Source organism: Polyergus mexicanus, unplaced genomic scaffold (assembly GCF_030449975.1).
Source record: "Polyergus mexicanus isolate NDT 795.1 unplaced genomic scaffold, iyPolMexi1.0 SCAF_11, whole genome shotgun sequence".
In the NCBI taxonomy this organism is placed as follows: Eukaryota; Metazoa; Arthropoda; class Insecta; order Hymenoptera; family Formicidae; genus Polyergus; species Polyergus mexicanus.
In genome coordinates, this window is record NW_027223331.1 from 432,355 (window position 1) to 455,135 (window position 22,781).

At 34.1% G+C, this 22,781-nt stretch overlaps 2 protein-coding genes across 4 annotated transcripts in view; both read left to right on the forward strand.

Moving 5' to 3' along the window:
• The window catches only part of LOC138937654 (lachesin), a 161,406-nt gene extending 150,961 nt beyond the window's left edge, over positions 1-10,445 (forward strand). For 2 of the 3 annotated variants that reach the window (XM_070304134.1, XM_070304133.1), the window contains 2 exons: positions 4,014-4,112; positions 6,308-10,445. In XM_070304134.1, coding sequence (XP_070160235.1) covers positions 4,014-4,112; positions 6,308-6,378 — 170 coding nt within the window. In that variant the 3' untranslated portion in view covers positions 6,379-10,445. The remainder of the gene's footprint in view (positions 1-4,013; positions 4,113-6,307) is intronic. The other variant, XM_070304135.1, reaches the window with a different exon arrangement.
• A 685-nt stretch (positions 10,446-11,130) lies between these two features.
• Positions 11,131-22,004, forward strand: LOC138937655 (venom acid phosphatase Acph-1-like). The gene is made up of 8 exons (XM_070304136.1): positions 11,131-11,311; positions 18,248-18,341; positions 18,435-18,556; positions 18,629-18,739; positions 19,148-19,413; positions 19,876-20,159; positions 20,699-20,904; positions 20,992-22,004. Exons 3-8 carry the CDS (start codon positions 18,443-18,445, stop codon positions 21,154-21,156), a joined length of 1,146 nt encoding a protein of 381 aa, XP_070160237.1. The 5' UTR covers positions 11,131-11,311; positions 18,248-18,341; positions 18,435-18,442; the 3' UTR covers positions 21,157-22,004.
• The last annotated feature ends 777 nt before the right edge of the window (positions 22,005-22,781 follow it).

Consider the following 22,781-nt stretch of genomic DNA (forward strand, 5'->3'; position numbering starts at 1 on the left):
TTTACAATTTTGACAAGATAACATCTATTATATCGAGATATACGTCAAAGAGATTAAAAGATATTACGTAACGGAATATTACGTAATTGCCTCGCTTGCAAATTGTAACGATTCATGTACTTTGAGCCATTGTTATAATTGCACCTTTCATAGGTATTCGTCCATTTTTGTTTCTCGTTTAGCTCGCATCTCGCGACGGCAAATTAGCGATTAGAAGCGACTATACACGGCCTACGGCGATAAGTCACTTTGAGGTTCCGATGGGAAACAGAGCAAGTATTGTCGCGGTATCGTGACATCTCCCGGAGCACATATGCCCTTAGGTGTCGCTTAATTCCCCGGGGCAACGTTACCCGTCTGTAATTCTGGGGGAGCATGTATAGCGATTGGTTTAGCCGCGTGCCTTCGTACGATTAACACGTCCCTTATTCTATCGTACGTAGCATGCGTATGTATTGTAGTATCGAGAATAGAGGAATGAAAGCGTAAAAACCCAATTTGTCCGATTTATTTTCTCTCATCATTCTTTCGAATAAATAAAATTAAGTTAAATGAAAGGAGATTGAATTTCTTGCAAATGTACATTTCAGAAGTTTTATCGAAAAAGAGTTAAGTATATCGCGAATTCGAAACGTTAAACGTAAGGTAAACGTATTTTCTTAAAATGTCAGCAAAGCAAATTCTCAGAGAATTCAGTGAAATCTTGCCCGTTGCGTGTCGGTTCGGCGAAATTATTTATGATGCGAATCAACATCGTAAAGAGACACGTTAATTACAAGTACAACACGCTGTGGCAATATTGCGCCCCGCGTCACACGGCCCTATAAGTTTAGATCTCAGCGTGAGCGCGATCTTAGACCGCTGTTAATTTTCTTGCGGAACGAGTTAGCCAGCCGCACCTCAGGGACACAGGGTAGCGTTGACTTTGTCGCCCGCACCAATATCGGCCAACATCAGCTTGCCCAGGAAACATACACGCGAATCGTTTAATATTTTAGACTAGATATTTTCAGACTAGATAAATGCAACTGCAAAATTTTTTCAGAACTCATATTTTATCGTGCCCTATAATAAAAACATCTTTTAACACTTTGTCAACATACATATGTGAATTATGTCTGATACAAAAATATCGATGTATCGGGAGATTAAATTCTTACAGATTGCGATTCGTGCAATTTTTTTCTTATTTTAGATATTTCAAAGACCGTACTTTGAAAGAGAGGGGATAGTGATATAGATAGATGTAATGTCACAACAGTGAATATTTCATCGCAGTTTTATATGCGACACGCGAATTTAGGTCAGAGCGTCTGAAAACGTTTATCGATATCTTTTATCCTTTCCTAATGTAAAACGCCGTTTTCGTACAAAAGCACCAGATTCTCGTATTAATTTATATATATAGCTTATGGCGTTTAATGGTATATCGATTACGTTCCAATATATGTATAAGTACAATACAATACAATAAAATTGAATATTTTTATTTATCTGAAATATTTAATTTAATGACGCTAAACGTTTTAATTTTATCAAGCTCAAAAGGAGCCGACAATGTAAAATATAATCGCAAATTACATATAAATTTTATCGACATTTATTTTTATTTTATCTGTTATTTTATCTATTATTCGATAAAAGAAGAAATACTAAACCCGACATATGTTTTCTTTAAACTGATATATGATAGATATGTATACCATTATCCCTCAGCAAGGTAAATTACACTTTATAAAAATTTAAATATAAACCTGCTCCGCTTATATGCTAAATTGGTTTGTATCGACAATTATTCAAATTCGAAATTTTTTTTCCCGCGATTCCTTCGACGAATCATATAATCTAAAGTAATGACAAATATTTTATTTTAATTTACGCGTAAATTTTTAAATTTATTTCGTATTATTTTTCTCGTCTTTCCGTAGTTTTCGAAATATCACGGTTTTGAATATCAATATCTTCAGTTTTCTTCGTTTTTTTTTTTAAATCATTTGTTCAAATATTTGAAATAATATTATAAAAATATAATCTGCTATACAATCTGATAAAAGAGCACACAATCATTAGTAAATATCCATGGTATAAATTTTCATATTAAACAGTTAAAGGCTAGAGTCTAAAAAGAGAACGATATATCGGTTCTAATATTCATTCCTCTTCCCCCTTTATCATTCTTGAAAATTTACCGGCACGCGATTATCACAACTATCTCCACAATAAAATTGCAGGTTCCTATACAGATAACACTCTCCCATGAGCTTACACGTGTCCGGGCTCTTGCAGCTATGTACATACGTCTGGCACCCTAAATACGTCGTCGTCCACGCATAGCTATAGAAACAGCCGCCCGCGTCGCGATAGAGATTCTCGCATATAGGAAACTATAGAACTGGCCCTTCCCTCCGGGCATGCAGCAGCGTGATACACGTATAGCGCATGATACACACTGTCACTGCTAATGTTTGGCCGAGATTTGCATACGTCTGTCTAGCCTATCCATTGCGTCGCCGTACAACGGTGTCTCACCTCGTTGTCCGAGGGTGTATCCGGCCGTGGTGGCGACCTTACGTATCAGCTACCCAGTATTATGCATACATGGACACGTGTATACACGGGGGCGCAAGCGCCGTATACCGTCATGATCGCCCATTACCTTGCCCGAAATAGGCTATCGTGCCAAGATCGTGTTCCTCGACCTCGCCTTGCCCGAACTAGCTTGCATCGCTCTGCCTCGGGGGCCGCGAACTTACAAATCTAATCAGGGGGATGGGGAGGAAGCGAACGAAGACACAAAGCGGTACTCGCGAGCGGCTTTGCTCCGCGAGTATCTCGAAATTAAGCCGTAAGCGCAGGTTGTGCCGGTCCTGCTATCTCCTATTCTTCGTGTTAGACGTTGCACTTGCGTTTGTCGGTGGAACTTTAGTCAATTTACTGCACAAATATACGCAGCTTTGGAAAAGTCATAGAAATTTATAATAACGATTGGTTTTAATCTTGCGATAGATGACGAGAAATGCTATGGAAGAAATCGTAGAGTTTTAATTTTTATAACAATCGTTAATAACTAGTGATTATCTGTATGTTAAGAATTATTCGTAATTATTTCTATTTATAATTGTTTTATTATTTTCTCATAAAATATCTTTACGTTTAGAGATATAAACATAATAGGATTAAAAATATACGTACAAAGATATATATATTGTATTAATTGTTTAGCCGATAAAATTAAATTTATTTGCTTGTCAAAAAAGAGTTTTATTATATCTTAATAATATATGTGTTTAAAATTATGTTTTAAATTTATTTGTCTAAATTTTGTAATGTCTATTTATTCATGTCTCTCTCAATCCGCTAGCGTATAATACACGCAAAGTCGGCGTGTACACATGTGATATATATACATATATATATATATATATTCTATGTACGTAAAATCTGACTGTGTAATTTTATCAAAATATGCTCGTCGCGAATTCTATTTCGTTACAAGAATGTAATCCAAACCGACGGGCTAGCGATACAAGCGTGTGTCGTGACATGGATAGAATCTACTTGGCGCTGAATAAGGGAATTGTGTTTACTCGGAGTTTGCATACTAATTAACGCGTTTGCCACCCACTTTATGCGTAACAGGCTCGTAAACATCTTCAGTCGAGAGGGCCACTCGTCGCACAACCCTTTGTCCGCGATTCCACGGGTTATGCGAATCGCACAATTTCCTTTCGCTCTTTCTGTCAAATCTCTCTCATGTCACATCCCATCCCCTCTGTCTCGACTTGACTTTGCGCTATATCGCCTCGAGGTGAGATTCAATTTTTAATTCATTCCCGTAACATCCGGGAAACACAAATTGCCGTTAATGCATAGCAAACTTTCCAACTCGATAAAATATTTTTATCGGGGCTACTCGTGTATTTCATGTATCGTTAACGTTACGCCAACACAGTTCTCACAATTATTTTTTTATATGATGATATTTCTCATCTTTCGCATTTTTTTTTTTCAAGGTACCAAGTTCCAATCGAATCTTAACGAAATCGGAAGATCGGAGCAAAAGTTGTCCGAGTTGGATAGGAAAAGAAATTACAACTGGCCTGCTGATAAGGGTAAGTTTGATATTTATTTTTTTTTTTTCGTAATAAACTTTTCATAATAAATTTCGCAAAGAGATCATATTTGTGCGAAAATACTTCTTTTTTGTTATTAATAATATTCCTTGAGACAAATATCAGCACCAATCAGTATCCTGCTCTCGCGGAGACGAACGAGTTTCACGCGAGGAGACAAAACGCGACAAATTTCTCTCTTGAAAGGTGCGGTTTATCTGGCATTTCGCGGCTCCGCCACGGCATTTAAACGGCTGCGCTTCTATCGCGTTTCCGAGCACGGGTCCAGGCCAGGTGTAGCACCTTTCATAATTCCGCCGAGCCTTCGGCATTATCGGATAATTCTTTTCTACGCTCGCATTTTTTCCCCCCTTTCCCCCATCTTCTCTTCTACTCCCCTCCTCCTTCCTTCTTCCGTAATTCAATCCCCTTTCGTTCCCCCATACCGGGGTCTCAATATCTCGCTCGACCGCGGTTACTTTTAGAAAGAATTTGCATAATGGCATAGTGTGAAAATCCGGGGACGATCGCGATAGTATCGCAAAAGTAGGTAATTTTGCATGGAAAAAAAGCGAAACCATAACGAGAAAAAGTGCGTCGCGAACCTTCGCATGTAAGCGTCTTCGTAAATAAAGATTGGTACGAGAAATAACGAATGTTGCGCTCGACAGGATCCGGGAAATTTTATGTCGAGGTAAAATGTTAACAAGGATTACTCGACGAGAGGAGCTTGGTTTTAATTCCGTTGTAAGGTTCCAAGCTGAGATCGATACTCAGACAATTGCGATGGATTCGATATCCGATACTGAAAAAAGATACGAGAGACTGCACGCCCCTCATGCACATCTTACAACATCATATATCGCATTTTCATCGAATAAGTATGTGTGTGTGTGCGTGTGTGTATATACATACACAAACATATAGATAGATTTTACTTTTCCGTGTCACGTGGAAAAATGTAGACTCGCTAAAATTATACTAGTTTGATAATCTCTAGTTAGAAATCTAATACGACGGAACATCATTCGTACCATTTTCTACGCGCAATATAATGAGATATAAATATCGATCATAAATTACATAACGCGCTCCATTCCTCTCGCAGAGTTGAAGAGAAAGAGAGAAGAAAGAGTGGGATAGGGTGAGAAATCGCGAACTGAAGGAAGGTAAGATCGTATATAAAAGTAGCGAAGTAAAGAATTCTCTCGGGGCAACGCAGCAGGGGCCGGATAAAAGAAAGGGGGAATCGAGGCAAGTTACTGCTTGCGCGAGCCTTTGGATGAGACTCGAGAAAACGAAGAAAGGGCCGTGAAAGAGGGTGGGTGAAGGGAACGACGGGTGGACGGAAGGAGTGATCCGGAGGCGGCGGCCTGCCGGGTTGTTTCTGATTCGTAATTAGAGATGAGTGAGGCCGGGAAAAGGCCGGAGAATATATTTCTCTCCAAGCGAGTAATAGCTAACGGTACGCGGCAAGCCAACCGGAAGAATAACTGACTTCCCATTTTTTCCGATTTTTTTTCTCTTTTCCCTTTGCGTCTACCCTTCTTCCACCCCTTCTGTATCTACTTCGCTCAGCCTGTCGGCCATCGGCACCTTTTTCCCTCCCCCCCCTCTCTCTCTTCGCTCCCTTGGTCTGTTTCCTCGCCCTATCCTCTCGGAGGGAAAGGGAGTCTTTCGTTTTTTCAAGCTTCGTGCAACGGGGTAACGACAGATTCTCGTCGAGGAGTCCTTGATTGTGCATTGACCTCTCGAGGTTGCCGATGGCGAGAGAGTCCTCTTTTTTTTTTTTTTTTATTCACGTGTTGTTTCATGGCAACAAGAGCGAATATTATCCCTGTGTTACAGTTTCTTCGAGATGCTAGAATCTTTTAAAATATAGATGCATTTTCAAATATGTGATAAAATTTATTATTATAAATACGACGATATAAAAATAATTTTCTATATAGATTTATCGATATCGTATTATTAATGCAAAGATTTATTATTAATATAAATGTCGAACAGACATTTATTTTTGAAATAGAGCATTTTATAAATAGAACACTGCACTAATATCTACAAGCAAATTATTGATTTTTATAAATATATGTAACAGATGAGCAGAATTAAATTTAAAAAAAATATTATTTCTGCAAAAAGTTTTTCGATGCGCTCTTTGTCCTAAATAGTGAATTTTTGTCTAATTCCAGATTCAGCAACGGGCATGACGACGACCGTGACGCTACTACTAATTACTCTGGCTGTAACGATAATTCGATAAACAAAACCCAAGTTCTCGTCTTGATACGCGATAAGTGTTGATTCTCCCTAATTAAAGAACTCGATTAAAAAAGTAAAGGAAAGAAGATCTTTTTTTAGATTATTTAAACGATACACGAAGGACACACAACATGCACACACAATCCATACATTTGCATGCGTAACCATGAAAACATACATACACGTAATTATGCACGAGTGACATAAAGACTGACCGGGGTAGTTAACGTTCGTATTAAATGACGGAGAATAATTAGGCGCGTGCCAAGTTAGTATAGCGACAAAGTTCAAGCAGTGGCCAAGAATTGAAGGAGCATGAATTCCCCCACCGATCCCCCTCATTGTAAGATTGCGAGTGTGTGTTTGTGTCTGTTAGTCTATCATCTGTGTGTATGCGTGCATGAATTCAGACGAGGGTGAGATACGCAGCGATGGGCGGAACAACGAGAACGAAGAAGGAAAGATATTAACAAAGTGCAACGACTATCGCTTTCAGTGTAATATATTGTATAACGCTGTAATCAATGACGCCAACAACAAATACCAGTGATCCCGTCTCCGCGAGTGCGATGGGAACTTGTGAGAATGAGTCGTTATATTTTTGAACTGTATCGTGGGAGAATTTTAGTCGCGCGATAATCCCAATATTTCGGAATATCAAAACGAAACCACTCGAGCTTAATATTGGATTAAAGTTTGACGACTGAGGAAAAGAGCCCCATCCCCAATGGGATTTTGGACTATTTTTAAATTTCTATACTTTTTCGAAAAGAAAAAAAACATGGTTTCGACAAACGTTAGTACGTAATAAAGATTTTCAATTTTATTACCAACGTAGAAGAGAATCGCGTTTCAAGATCATTCGTCGTAATATGATGTGTGTATCTCGAGAGAAGAATCGCGCGGGAGTATAAATCGCGCTTCAAGCAGAGTTTATTTTCTATCGCCATCAAGTCCGACTCGATTTCAGCTGCGATTTATTCCTTAGGCATCGGCAACTTTTTTTTCGGCTACTAAAACGTGAGAGAAATATGGCATTGCGAGAGCGCGTATTATCTCCAGCATCGATTCTCCACTTCTTTCCTCCGCAGACACACCCTTTCTGTTCTGCCGAGAATACATTCCAAATTCTTCGATTTCTTCTCGTTCGAGCCCTTCCTTGCGTCCTTACGTACGAAATTCCATGGATCCCATCTGGATACTTGAGATTAAAACGTCAGATTCGGTGCAGAGGAGTTGCTCTCGCTTAAGGAGCTCAGTCGAAAGAAGCACGGAGACGACGGTAAGGGAAAAAAGAAAATGGAAAATTTGCGGCGGAGGAAGTGGAACGGAACGGAGATATGCTATAACGAGCAATCGAGTCGTTCATTGATTGCAAGCAAGCAGTTCTTTTCTAAGCTGCATATAGAATCAGAAGTAAAATATTATACTTGCTTTGTTGTCATTAAAATAAATTGATACTTCCGCATGTCAAAACTCATACTCGATAAATAGGAATGTGTCGAAACTTTTTCTATTAATTTACGAATTGGCGAATAGACGAAAATCTCTCTTTTGCATTATCACCCTGTCGTAAATACAAATGTGAGATAGGTGTTTGTAAATGTTTATACGTTTGTTTAATAATAAAAGATGTTGTAAGAGATTTTAACACATTTTATCATTACAAATGTAGCGACACATGGGATATAAATAATAGACATGCGAAGAGGCCAATTTATTATCACGATTTCTCGCTTGTGACGTCGTAATCCCAGATAAGTGCAACCGAATAATTTTGAGCATAGCATTAAAAGCTTATCTTTTATTACCTGTTTTTTTTTTTTTATTGTATTTGCTATTTTTACGTTTGTGCACGCGCGAAGAAATGTTCTTGTAAGAATTGACTGTCCTTATGACATAAATAATAAAACAAATCGACAGATATGCATTTCATATTCTTACATTAACGTGAAGATTTTTCGCAGTTAGAAATCTATCCGCAAGATTGAAGAATTGAGAGAAAATAATTGCGAGTTAAATTAAACTTATCCGGAAGGTCGAAATCGAATTCCGTTTCATCACGCCGTTACGTCGTACGATCAATTTGTTTACGCGTTAATTGATCAAATTGGGATTTGTTCGTAGACGATCGCGAGCGGCTGCCACGTTTAAGCGGGCTTCCAACTACTTAGAAATATCCATTATTCAGCGTACATCTTGTTTAAAGCAACAGGTTCGAGAGTCCCTGCACTCTGCGAGCAAAGGAGTTAATGCCCGCTACGGATTAAAGAAGGGAACGGCTCGACTTAGGGATTACGTAGGACTTACCCTGATGAGGTCTGCAATCGTATCATTCGCGAGACTACCTCTCGGTCTTGTAATTTAAGAGTCATAAGCATGAGAAGACCAGGCACTCGCGTCGCGTCGCAGTTTTCGCAGTTCGATGCAATCTGTAAATCTAATCGCGACGAATTCCAATTCCGATCTGTTCGACGCAAACTAATGATTGTTTCCCTGACTATCAAATGAGATGAAGAATTTATACGCATTTACGCGTAAACGATTAACCGGTATTAAAAGGTATTCGTTACACGTGCATTGTAAGCGATTCGAACTTGGTAAAATAAAATTATGAAAGTTTAGAAAAGAGCAGTTTAGAAAAAAAAAAAAAAAATTGATGACAGAAATGTTTCATAGTCTAGACTGCATTTGATAACAATATTTAAATGTATTTTTTAAATGCATTTTTATATTTAGCATCAAAATATATGTAAAAATGTGTTCCGTAATATTATTACTATTTTTTTTTCATAGATTTATTCAGTTCAATCCTCTTATCATTTCTAATTTTTGGAAAAAAAAAAAGAATTATGAATATTTTGCGAGTCTTTTGTGAAAGATAATTGTACTGAATCCGGGGCGCAGCGTGATTTATTTGAAAACATTAATCGGCACGGCCGATTATTTTTCTTGAATTTTATTCTAATGGCTTTAATCAATCATGAAGCTCCGTACACACACATACACATACACATATACGCGGGTCAATAAACACTATGTACGTTCTATAATTCTGCACGAGACGTAAAGATTCGTCAAAATAGTCAGAATTTAACATTTTAAATAGTTTTGTCTGTATAAAAAAAAAAAAAATCAAAAATTAAATCGCAAAATAAAAACAAATCGGTCGTATCTGAAAAATCTCGAAAGACGTCATCTATCGAGAATCGAGTTGCCGTTAATTCACATAGAGCTCGTATAGCATGTATATGTATGTATGTGTGTATATACGCGTGTGTAATTGTGCACGTTGTAAAGCAACAATGATTTCTTGTGCGTAACATGCGTAATACCATTTTCCGTTAGCGTATTGTACTGACGCAACGTATCTTCTTCGCGATTCCGGATCTCGATTGGATCATGAATCTAAAACGTGAAACGCACCGTTGGAAAATTCACAAGATTATTGCGAATCACCCGTTGACTGAAAGAATGGGAGAAATTAACACAAATTATAAAGTAATTTTCGAAAGTAACTAAAAAAAAACACACACCTACGCGGATAAAAACTTATAATTAAAATGCGCGATCGGCTAAGGGAAAATGGTAACGCGAATTATTAAAATTATCGGTCTAAGGGTGCCCGAATGTTGACTCGTCTCATCGACGAATCCTGTAAATATACAAGTATACAAGTGATAAGGATTACACGTAGAGTAAGCTTCGCAGACTGCGGTAATTAGTGTGCGGCGTGTCGCGTACGCCGACGTGTCATTAATCCGTTTTTCCGTTTTACGCAATTTCCGCTTTTCAGTTCATTCGTACGCCGTCGTTCCCGCACGGAGAAATTTCCCGCGCAGAAGGGTAAAATCTTAGCGAGTGATATTTTCACCTAATGAGTAATATACGGATCAACGTGAAAAACTTGCCGTCTCAGCGTTATAAGCGCACGACGAGACATATTAAACGCGAAGGTATATATGTATACATGACACGCAGATTATAAATATGAAAATACAAATATATATATATATATAAATATAAATATACGAATTACGGGGGACTATATTGAGTATATATATATATATATATATATATATATATGTTATATAATATATTATGATATGCTTTGCGACGTTGAGTTGAATGTTGTTATTTACAAGAAAACAAAAAGAAACGAGAAGTTCTTATGAATATTCTCGACATATGTAATAAAACCAGGGGTTACGTAAGAACTCTACAAATTACGTTTTTCTTCTCGTTCAATATCCCTCTCATCTTGCAATTTTCATTGAATATAAAATCCTTTCTCTCCCCATATGAAACAGTATAGGTATAAGAAGAGAGAGAAAAGTATAAACTTTATTTTTTAATTTATAATTTATCGCGTATCGCGGTCTATTATACCAATATTATAGTAACGCGAGAAAAAGTATAGAAGTAGATAAAATTGCCAATCGTCTCGACGCAGAATAAATAGTGAAGATATAATATTTTCAATCTTTGTCACAGAGTAGGCTTCCCCTGCTAAATTATCTCGATTCGTTTATCATTATTTGATCTCATTGTCAGTTCTTTATTATAATTAACATCTACGTGCTTGTGGTAAACTCCGAAAACGTTTTATCCCTCGACTCACGATTCTGTTTATTGCGGGTAAGCTAAATACAGATTGCGAGATAGAGGAGAAGAAGGGAGCGACGTTCGGCAAGATGGCGAGAAAACGGCGCTAGGCCGCTGTTCGTAATATTTGGACCGCATGAATCCGCGAAGTGAAACGCTATCTACCATCGACGGATTAAATCTCAGGTCGACTATGTGTTTATATGCTCCAACTATGGGTGAGGAGAGGAATGGGGAGGAAGAAGGGGGAGAACGGCACGAAAGTTCAACAACGTCAGATACGTCGGTATAGCGGAGATAAACGGATCGTGCTAGAAGATCGAGAGGGAGTATGTGTCAATCTTTACACAATACTTCGCCGTCTATTGTCGTTGACATTGTAACACAAACCGCGATTCGCCGGTTGGCATACTAACTGTGGGATTAATTCCGCATACGGCCCAAGATGGGCCGGCTAATGCGTAACACGTCATATACGTTTCCCCGCCACTATCACAAGTCACTATCAGTTTATAAGCCCGTAAGCCCGGCAATCGCTAATTAAAACCGCGCTATTTCTCCTTTGAGAATTAGAGGACGAGATTGCAGCGTATATTTAGCAACGTTCAATTGATACGGCTCATTTATTCGGCTCACAAACGTATCCTTGCGTTATACGTCAATAAAATATATCTCAACATTTTTACAAACATGTTGATTCAAATAATAGAGTATTTAACTTTTGATACAGAAACTTCACGTATCGTATCAGAGCATGAATCTAATTTTTAACGATAACGAAAGGGAAATATATATCTTAACACTTGAATCAATCAAAATTTTACAATGAATTTTACAAGACTGCTCATTCCAAAAAGAATCACTAAATTAAATTTCTATTTCTTCATATTTATCTCTTAGCAGGATTTCCAGAGAAAAAAAAAAATAACAACGTTATATATTATTGTTGTGGAAAATGGATAATTGCCATGGTAAATGTTGTTTACAGCTTACAAGATACTCGAAGAGCGAGTTTTTACCGAAGGGAAAGAAAAATTTCAATGAAATCTCGATGAGTAGTTGTGTTGCTGACAAGAGTAAGCATTGCAGCACATTATGAATTAAATTCACTTTCGGACTCGCGTTGGCCTCTTTTACTTCATAATAGGTACGGTCCATAGCGAGCGGCCGCTTCGTCAGGCATGTCCGTCGACCTCATTCATTCATGCTTCTCTTTTCTCCAACTCTTTTTTTCCTCCCCTTTTCGTTCAGACGTATTGTCAAGAGATGTTCTTTTCCCCTCGAGAGAATCACCGAAAAGTACTCGCGAATATTATCACGAAGTGGATAGGTATAAATTGACCCATCAATCCTATTTTATTATTTTTTCAAGAGAATCTTGCAGCAAAATTTTAAATTAAAATTAAATAATCTTTATTAAATGCAGTAGAAAATTTTCGCTAATTAATTAAAAAATTGAAACTTTAAAGGCTCAAAATTTTTTGACCGTCTTATTAGAAAATATTGAAACAATCAAAAATTCAGATTCATTTGTGCAAAATTCAACTTTGTTAATTAATTTTAAAGACATAAAAAGAGCAACGTGCAATAGAGATTTTTCTAATGAAAATCAACGAACAAAAAATACAAAAGAAAAGAGAAGAGACAGATGTTCACAAGATGTGCACTGAATTACTATATGTCACGTACGCGATGAAATAGTCGATATAATTTTGTTCGCACAACGAGAATTCGTTATCACGATTAAGGTATAGAGAAAGAAAAGTAGACGCGCGTACGGCGAAAGTTTTATATTTGGTATCAGAAGAAGTTAGTTTCAGCGCGGACTTCTATATTATTTATTCCCCGAAATATAGCGCGGACAAATTATTTCTAATAACGTCGCAATTATCGCTGACAATAAGTAGACGCTAGAGTATTTTAATATGGAGTGCTTTTCTTAAATATCATGAGGGGGTGAAAGATGTAAGAGAAAAATAACAATGAAGAAACTTTCATCATACTAGATTATTCAAGAACAGAGTATAAAGGATATTTCTATATTGGTGTATCGTTTATAGATCAAAAACATGTTATATTAATACATTAAACTGAAAGGAAAGCATTTAAAACAAGAATTAAAATGTCAAATTTATAAATTGGCACTCGCCAAAAAATATAACACGGACAAAACAATTATTAATTTTACCATCATGAGAATTGAGAACGATATGAGCACGATTGATATAAATCGTGAAAACATTTCAATGTCAACAACAACGCGAATACGAGAGAATGCCATATCGATACAACTCTAAATATGATACAAGGTGAGTCGAACGAAGAGCGGCGGCACGTATCGTGCATATTCAGTGCGAAGAATCCACCTCTGTACGGGATGGATTCTTAGTACGAGCCGCGTGGAAGTCCGGGAATCCGCAATCCGTTTACGAATTTCGAACGGCAAGGTAATGGCTCGTGCGTAGTCGCGCGGTTAGAAATTACAATTCGAATTCCAGTTCCGTGGCTGACAACGAGGTGAGAGAGAGAGAGAGAGAGAGAGAGAGAGAGAGAGAGAAGCGGAGCAGAGAGAAATTGAGGAAAGGGAATGGCACGGATATTGGAGTAAGGTAGGAGACGAGGAAACGGATAGAAGTGGAGGAGTAAACCGGGGGCCGGCAGTTGACCCGCGTGCACGGATATAACGGCTTTTCCACCTATTCGCCAGCATTCTGGAATTGTAATCGCGGTTCAATTCGACATGTTCTACGCACGTCGTGCTCACCCCCTTTTCGCCCCCGCTCCCCTTCCCCTCCCCCCCCCCCCCCACCACCCCCTTTCCGGTCGGATTCCATTTTAATTACTTACCCCCCTTCGATCAGCGTCGTCCGTTACCCTCCGGTTGTGTTCGGGCATCTCACGTCGCGCGCGACATATTTCCTTCGCGGCCTGTTACTTTTCACTTGACGATAAAACGATATCCCCGGACACGGGGATGCTGCTTTCGACTCTATGAAAACGAAAAAGATCTGTTTATTTGTCGTTGAAAATAAATAATCGTGATTTTATTCGCAAATTAAATTTCACATATAAGATGTGCTTTCCGTTTAATCTCTCGAGAAAAGAGAGAATTTGACTCGATAGAATCTTAAGAACTAAAATTAAAAGATCCTAAAGAAATAAAAAATATTCCGATATTTTTGTAATATAGAAATTATTAAAATGTGAGACACACACACACACATCATACACATATATATTTACCTAAATATTGCTTATTTTTATAGTTGTGAATTTGATTTTTAATTCTTTCAGCGATAAATGTTTTTCAAAACGTTTTTTAAAACTTTATTCTAAGTTATGTTTTACGTTAGGATTAATAAAAATAATGATATTTCTCTTTATTTCCACACTTAAAACGTAGTAATCGTAATGAAAGAGAGAATATGTTATATATATAACTGCGAAAATATAATTTGTATTGCTAATTTATTTCAGGAATATAATAACTTATTACGTTGTTATATAAGGTAATCTTAAGATAATAGTAATTTTGTTTACTCTTGATATCAAATACTGCAAATATTGTTTTATAGCATTCGTTATCTTTATAGTATAATTACCATAATTAGATTTGTAACATAAATAACGCGCTTACATTTTTTTTCTACACTTTAAATTTAAAGAATAAAGTTTGTTTCTTTCTTCTTCTCTTTTTAATTTTTATTTCAATCAAAATAATACCACGTGTTATATTAATTACGTGACTCGCACGTAACATTACATTATATTGTACATATGACACATATAGACAAATATAGATTTAAATCGTAAGACTAATGTAGTTAACAAATTAATGACAGATTTTTTTACCATTTTCGAGTCGATTTTTTTCCTAATAAAAAATTAATAATATCAAAAGTAATTAGATAAATGTCTTTGACATGATGGCTTCAAAAATGTCACGGTTAACAAACTCAACTTTTCGAGAATTTAGTTTTAATAATGAAAAAATTGACATATTTTCGAAGAGTGATTAAAGTATAATTTAAGAACTAAAATAGTTTCTATTTGAGTATGATTTTTTTGTCATGACAAAAGGAAAATTATGTTGCAAGACGAAGAGGTATTTGTAGACAAGAGATGTAAAAGAGATAAATTGAGAATTTATAGTGAAATATAAAGATATATAATCATAAAGAAATCGTTTTAATAAAACTGAAAGATGACAGTTGTAATCCCTGCTCTAATTTTTTTAATTCTCTCTAGATTTTCGTGATATAAAGATCAAAGATACAATTATATCCAATTTTAGAATAAGCAATTCTGCTTAGGGAAACCGTGTGTGGACACGGCAGCTTGTTTTTCATCTCCGGTCTTATCAATATGCATTGAGTATAAATAGCGGATCTGACAATGTCTGTCAAAAAGTTCGTTATTGTTGCAGAAGTGCAATTAGTCAGTTCATTGCAACTGAATTAATAATTACACGACGACGAAGAAAAGTCAAGTATTCTTCTCGATCTATCGTTACTAAATGGTGACAAAGGTATATTTCGAATAGTTCAATGTGGGATACACTATCAAAAGAATTGTGTTTTGTTGAAGAGTACTGGATATTAGAAAATAAAATCTAAATATTATAAGTAAGTATATGAAATGTAAATGATATATAACATTATGATGATGTCTACATGACTTGCAAGTATTCCATCCATCTTTCTTCTTAATGACTTCGAATTGACCAAAAAGAGAATCTATTTTAAAAATATAACTTGAAAAATATATATTGAACCTTTTGTGCATATATTATGATTATAACATAATTATAAAAATATAACGTGTTCATTAATTATAGATCAAAGCGATAACAAAGTGATTATTTCAATATCGGTGGTATTTTAATATTTAAAAATTTTTATTTTGAACGAAGAGAGATAAAATTTCTTGAATAATCAAAGTTATTGAACAGAATAATTGAAAAGTAGAGTACATTGATTTTCCAATTACAAGATTAAGAGAATCATATAAATAAGACTTATATATAAAGTATATCTTCTCTTCAGCACTAAAATGCTTTCGAGATGACATAAATTATTAATTTGCTTTATTATTAGCCATATAATTTGCCCTATACCATATATTATTAGCCAAAAAGCTTTGAAAGTCAATGGCTCTGGCTAGGAATTTTCTAAATATATGCATTTGTTCGTCTATAAAATCTCTCATCCCACCATCAATCAAGCATATAAAAGACCCTAACGATACTTGTACGATTCTTTGAGTTATTATCACTTCTTATATCTCGTCTCATTGCAGTCATCCGTAGAGTCATGTGTTCATTCGTTCATTCGGTATTCATATCCTCATTTGGGCATTCGTGTGGTTCATCAGTATTAAACTTAGAAAGAAAGTTGGCCTCCGTGCGGTTCACGAACCACTTTATACTTTTCCCTCGCTTTTAAACCTCTTGTGCGGCAAGTTTCTCTAATGAGAAGTGATATATTTTAGATTCATTGAATTGAAGTCCGTTTCTTTTTTTTCCATTTTTTATGCTTAAAAAAATTTTCCGATGAACTGTATATTACGTTGTCGCAGTTAATAATATCGATCTAACAAAATTAATCTGAGAAATCCTATAAAACAACTTTAAAAATTACAATTTAACTATTTTTTCTCTAATTGTCGGAATAATTTAGGAAAATGAACGAATCATAATATAAACAATTGGTGCATATTTAAAATGCAAAGAAACAATAGTCCTTTCTAAATAATTATTTGTTTTATCAATGTTATCGTTGAATAAATCTAATACGCAACTATACAGATATGGATTTTCAAAATAAATAGCTCAAACGCTCTGACTGCAAAATAATCGCGACGTAACGATGTTTATGGATTATGCAATTATGAGAGATTGAAAATATCGAGCATTAAGAGCGCGTATATACTGTTAATTGTTAGATTGATTCGTTTATTGTTTCACGAATGCGAAGCTGTTTACGACTCACTTTTAACGATGTAAAATTTTTAGCTACGTAAAGTTGGATAATGTACTAATCTGACTATCAATAGAGTACGCGTTCTTATGATATACAATGTAAGAAGTTTTTAATCTCTCTCGTACGATCTTTAATATGATAATATAAATTAAATTTCATATCTTGTACTTTGTTTGTTTAATTTCAAATAGGTACGTTATATCTGTATATGTATATATTTCTTATCTTTGTAAATCACAAGTTTATTAATGAACATTATCATACTATATCAATATACAGAATATCTATTAAATTTTTTTTTATTATTTTTTTTTTCTTATTAGTATTTTTATTACAAAATTTTTATTAGTATTTAAGTTTGATTTACTACATCTACTTTAAAAAAATTACGAAATTTCAACGTGACCTAGGCATGCCAGCCAGAGTATTTACAATTACAACTCTACTTACAATTACAACATTAGAACACACAAATAAGAACATATACATCTCGTGCAAAATTAAAAAAACTTTAAATTACGATTGATTAACATAATACGATGTAAAAATCAATATCTTGCAAAATTAAACATTTCCAAAAATACTCGAGTCTGATAATATAATACTAAAATTTTTAATTATTTTTCAATAAAATTATACACTAGACATATCATTCAAAAAATCTCATCCATATACCATAATTCATATGATCCATAATGATTATGATTTCTATTCAGATGCCAAAAATTAATTAACTAACATAAGATATCTGACTTATTATATATATTACAATGTGTTACGACATTTTATTAATCCTTTTATTACTAAGATCTTCTAGTGTGGCGTATGCGTCAGCTATTTACAATTTTCAATAATAATTACAAATTAGCGTTAAGATAGCTTTCTTTTGCGAAATTCTTTTTATAATACGCTCGATAATATAAATTCTTTAACACATAAATTTATGCACGTAACATCATATTTATGTATTTTGCATATATATATATATATATATATATATATATAATCAATGTACTGAAACATACATGTGAAGGTGTATATTACTTTTGCATATATTATAATACAATATAATAAATAATATATTTATTCATAATTTCTATTTTGTTTCTTAAATAAAAATGTTAGACTATAACAAAAAGTCACGTATAACTGTTGAAATTAAATTCCAAAATTTTTGAACACGAAATATGAAAAATATAGTGTCCTTACTTATCTTTATTTTGAAAAACACGACAAACAATTGGCAATGAATTATAAATATTTACATCATTATATCTCAAGCAGATATACGTAAGTACCGGTTCAGATAAAGTCAGAAACGATCAGCATCGTCACTTTAACAAAATACATCAAGAACATCAGACGTGTATTCCCTAATGTAAGTAATTACACAAATTTCCCAATCACATTTTTATTGTAGACTCATTATTATAAATATATTTAAATTTTTCATAATCTATTATACCTTTAGTTTGGAAGATGGCGAAATTTCAACGTGATCTAGGCATTGCGCTAATACTTTGGTTCGGTTTATTTACATTTGCAACATGCCGTGTAGTACCAGAAGGCACGAAATTACGATTAGTGAGCGCGGTACGATATGAAAATTGATGTTTTGCAAAAAAGATTTTTCCTAGAAATCCAGACTAATGTTAAAATTTTCAGCTTTTCAGACATGGCGATCGGACAGTAGATATTGAAAATCATGAAACTTATCCAAATGATCCATATAAAGATGAAGTCTACTATCCAGATGGCTCCGGTCAGTTAACTAATGTAAGATATTTATACGTTATATTGTATATTACATATATTACATTTTATTTTTAATCTTTTCACTGTTAATATCGTCTATGTATCTTATATATGTGTATTGTGTATGTGTGTGTGGGTGTGTGTTTATGCGCATGTATGTATCATTTATTTATAACTTTCAAAAAAATAGAGATTACCATGAGAACAATTTTGCAAAATATTTTTCATAGATTAAAAGCAAATACTAAATAAACATGTTTGTAACAACGAAAAGATAGAAAACATTTTTTTTTCTTTTCTTTGTTTTCACACGAAAGATATTATTCGTTTATTTTCAAGTCTCTATCTCTTTGAAAAGGAAATTAATAGTAAAATCACATTTTATTTTATTTTTTATTATCTACATTAATTAATAATGTTATTATCAAGACGGGCAAGAAAAGAGCATATCAATTAGGACAGATACTAAGAAAGAGATACGATCGTTTTCTCGGAGATTTATACTATCAACCAAATGTCTACGCACAAAGCACAAACGTAGCTAGGACCAAGACGACCCTACAGTTAGTTCACGCGGCACTTTATCCACCTGCTGAAATGCAAATTTGGAATCCACTGCTTCCTTGGCAGCCAATAGATTTCACATATAATATTATAGAAAATGATAATCTGTTATTTCCATTTATGTGTCCCGTGTAAGTAATCATTTTCTCTTTATCAATCATTAAAAAATAAGTCACGCGTCTCAAGTAACACACATAATGTTTAATTATATTGATATAATAATAAATTGACAAATTAATAAAACAAAAACGTTATATGTAAGCCAAATACAGTTGATAAAATCTAAACAAATACGATTCATCTCTTTTCTTTTCGAGATATTTTGAATACTTATTTTTTTTTTTTTTTTGTATAATTAAATTACGTGATTAATTATTTTAATTCAATCAAGACTTTTCAGCGTTACGTCATAAAAAAAAAAAAAAAAAAAAACGTGCCGTTATATTTAAAAATTATATAAACTTATTATATAAACTTCGTATAAACTTTGTCATTAAAAAAAAATAATATTATAATAATTTAATTAGAGATTATTTTTCTCTTCTTTAATTTATTTCTTTAAAACCATTTCAAGTATATTTATTTCCTTTTAGATTTAAGCGATCTTACGACGACATGTTACAAAACAATCTGACAGTAAAAACAGAAGTAGCAAAGTTTGCGGATTTAAAGAAACAAGTATCGATTTATACAGGAAAAAATATTACCACACTCTACGATCTCCTGCTTATATTTACTACTTTGACTACGGAAACAACTCTTGGACTACGTTTACCAGAGTGGACGCGTAGCATATTTCCAAATGGCAAACTTTTAGATGCTTTTATTTTACAACTTGACGTACTTAGCTACGGCTCGTTAAACAAACTTAATGGAGGTATGTTTGAACAAACATATATTTTGCTTATAGATTATCTATTAGAATATTAAAAAGTATTAAAGATTAATCTCGGATTATGCGTAAATATTATATTATATCTTGATTATATAAATAGCGTTTGGCTATAAATTTACGTGTTCTATTTCATTTCCTTTCATTCCATTTTCTCTCGGATGAATATGACTATAAGTGACGAAAATATATAACCGCTTTTAACATCACAAGTATTTTATTAGGAAAAGAGTTATATTTACTGCGATATATTTCAAATATACGAAAAATATACTCACTGTTATAAATGACAGCATTCTGAAACACGTTACCGTTTAAGATCTTTAGAGTATATTACTAACAATTGAAATGAATTATTTCGAGATTATGATTATTGAGAAAAAAAAATGAATCTATTATAGGATTATTATATAAAAAGAATTGTTGTGCATCTTGTGATCACGTGTAATCTAACTCAAAACATTTATATATCTTACGTATCTATGTATTTTTTATAAAATATTTAAATGTAATATTTTTTGCAGGTATATTATTACGGAAAATAATTAACGATATGGACAAAGTGATCAATGGAACTTTAAAAGATCGGAAGATCAATCTTTTTTCCGCACACGATATGAATGTGAGCGCAATGTTGCATGCTTTAAATATATTCGATTCCCGTCCTCCAGAATACACGAGCAGTGTTATCATAGAATTGCATGAAAAGAATGGCGATTTTTTCGTCAAAGTAAGTGTCTAATTTCATCTACTAGTAACGCACGTGTGATAATACGAATAATACTTGTCCCTAACGCATAACCATTAATACTTACAGGTGCTATATTATTTAGGCAACCCATCAAAAATAATAGAAAAAAGCATCCCCGGTTGCGCGATATTATGCCCATACGATAAATTCGTTCAATTAACATCAGCATCAACTGCGACGGATAAAGAATTGGAGTGTCCAGAAAAGGTGACCGTTAGTTTTAACTTTTGACGATTTGACTTTTGATCGTTTTTATTCATTCTTTTCACGATATAATAATTTATGTTTTACACTCGACGAAACGTCTGTGAAAGACATTTAGAGTTTTTAAGATTTTTATGAAATTGATTATATATGTACATATAGTAATCTTCTCTCTTTTTTACGAAAAGAAATATTTAATTTTCACAAATTTAAAATAGAAGTTAAAGTTAACCGATTCAGATAAATGGAGAAACTGCGTATATATTTTTAACTTCTCCTTATTAACGATTCAATCCTATTTAGACCGAATAGTTTATAAAAAAGATAAAATTACAATTTTTTTTTTCAATCTCTTACGCGACGCATAAGAAATATTACGAGAATGCCGTCCCTGTCGGATAAGACAGCGAATTTTTATTACACTTTCCACGTTATTATCCGATATCGCGTATCGTTGAAAACTAGATGCCCATACGATCGCGGAAAGTTAAGTTCGTTAAGTATGCCCGGAGCCGTGTCTTATCGAAGACACGAAGCTCAGATCCTCCGCCTACCGTGCCGTAGCATAACAATTACCCTATTATTTCGCACACTCTCTCGGGGCAATTCGGGCCTACACACCGCATATTTTCGTTTCACGATACACTCTCAACTTCCATTAAGTTAAATCTTTTCGATCGTCGCGTAAGCAGATATCAACGCTAAAGTTTAATTTGTCCGTCTATGTTATTATCACTTACATCGGTGCAGAAAGAGAGAGAAATTAATATTTACCTTATTTTTTATTACATGTGAATCAATGTTTTCGAAAATATATTTAATGTAGTATAATAATGTATATTTATTACTAAGAAGCATTAAAAAAAAAAAAAAAAAAAAATCTGTACAATTTATCATATATCATGTAATATTATAAAATAAAGTAATGAAGCAAAAGTATCCTTTACTGAGAATTTCTTTCCAACGGTATATTATCTGTTATGCGTTCAATCTTTGATTGTTAAAGAACTAATTAATTTTTAATAAATAAATATTTATTTTTATTTAATATAAATTAAGAAAATTTTACTTCTGTATAATTAAAAAAAAAAATCCCAATTATTTTTGTAAGATAAAAATATTATCGGAAACAATGTTATAGCATAACGTGTTCTCTCAATTTTAAAGATCATCGCAAAACTCTTCGCTAAAAGAACAAGAGGTTTCAGCTATTGCAAAGAAAGTTGGTCTTTCTTTTTCCCTTTTCTTTCGTGCCGGACCATCCTTTTCTGTTACCCCTTTTTCTCTCCTGTAATCCTTCTCTCCCTCCATCGGGATAAACTCTTGAAATTTCCAAGAGTTGCCCGGATAAGAAGAACCAGTTCCGCACTCCTAATTCTGCGGAATTAAACTCGTGAAATCGTTCTAATTGCGGATACAAGAGCATCGGGGCACTCGCATTGAATCGAGTTGTATCGTACTTCTACGATGCGATACTGCGATTGAATTAATCATTGCTCAATTTCCGATACACGGCTGTTAAATCATGCTATATCTCGTACGTCGACTGTGTTAATTTATAACTAATGAAAATATATGTCAATTTATACCATACGCGAGATACGAACATTTTTCAAAAAGATCCCATAGTCAATTTTCTGATATTTTTATCT

Bases quoted from the DNA above. Each gene is read 5' to 3' on its own strand.
- LOC138937655 (XM_070304136.1), top strand. From the start codon at position 18,443: ATGGCGAAATTTCAACGTGATCTAGGCATTGCGCTAATACTTTGGTTC. The intron at 19,414-19,875 runs GTAAGTAATCAT...ATTTCCTTTTAG, and splicing joins TTTCCATTTATGTGTCCCGT to ATTTAAGCGATCTTACGACG. The intron at 20,905-20,991 runs GTAAGTGTCTAA...TAATACTTACAG, and splicing joins ATGGCGATTTTTTCGTCAAA to GTGCTATATTATTTAGGCAA.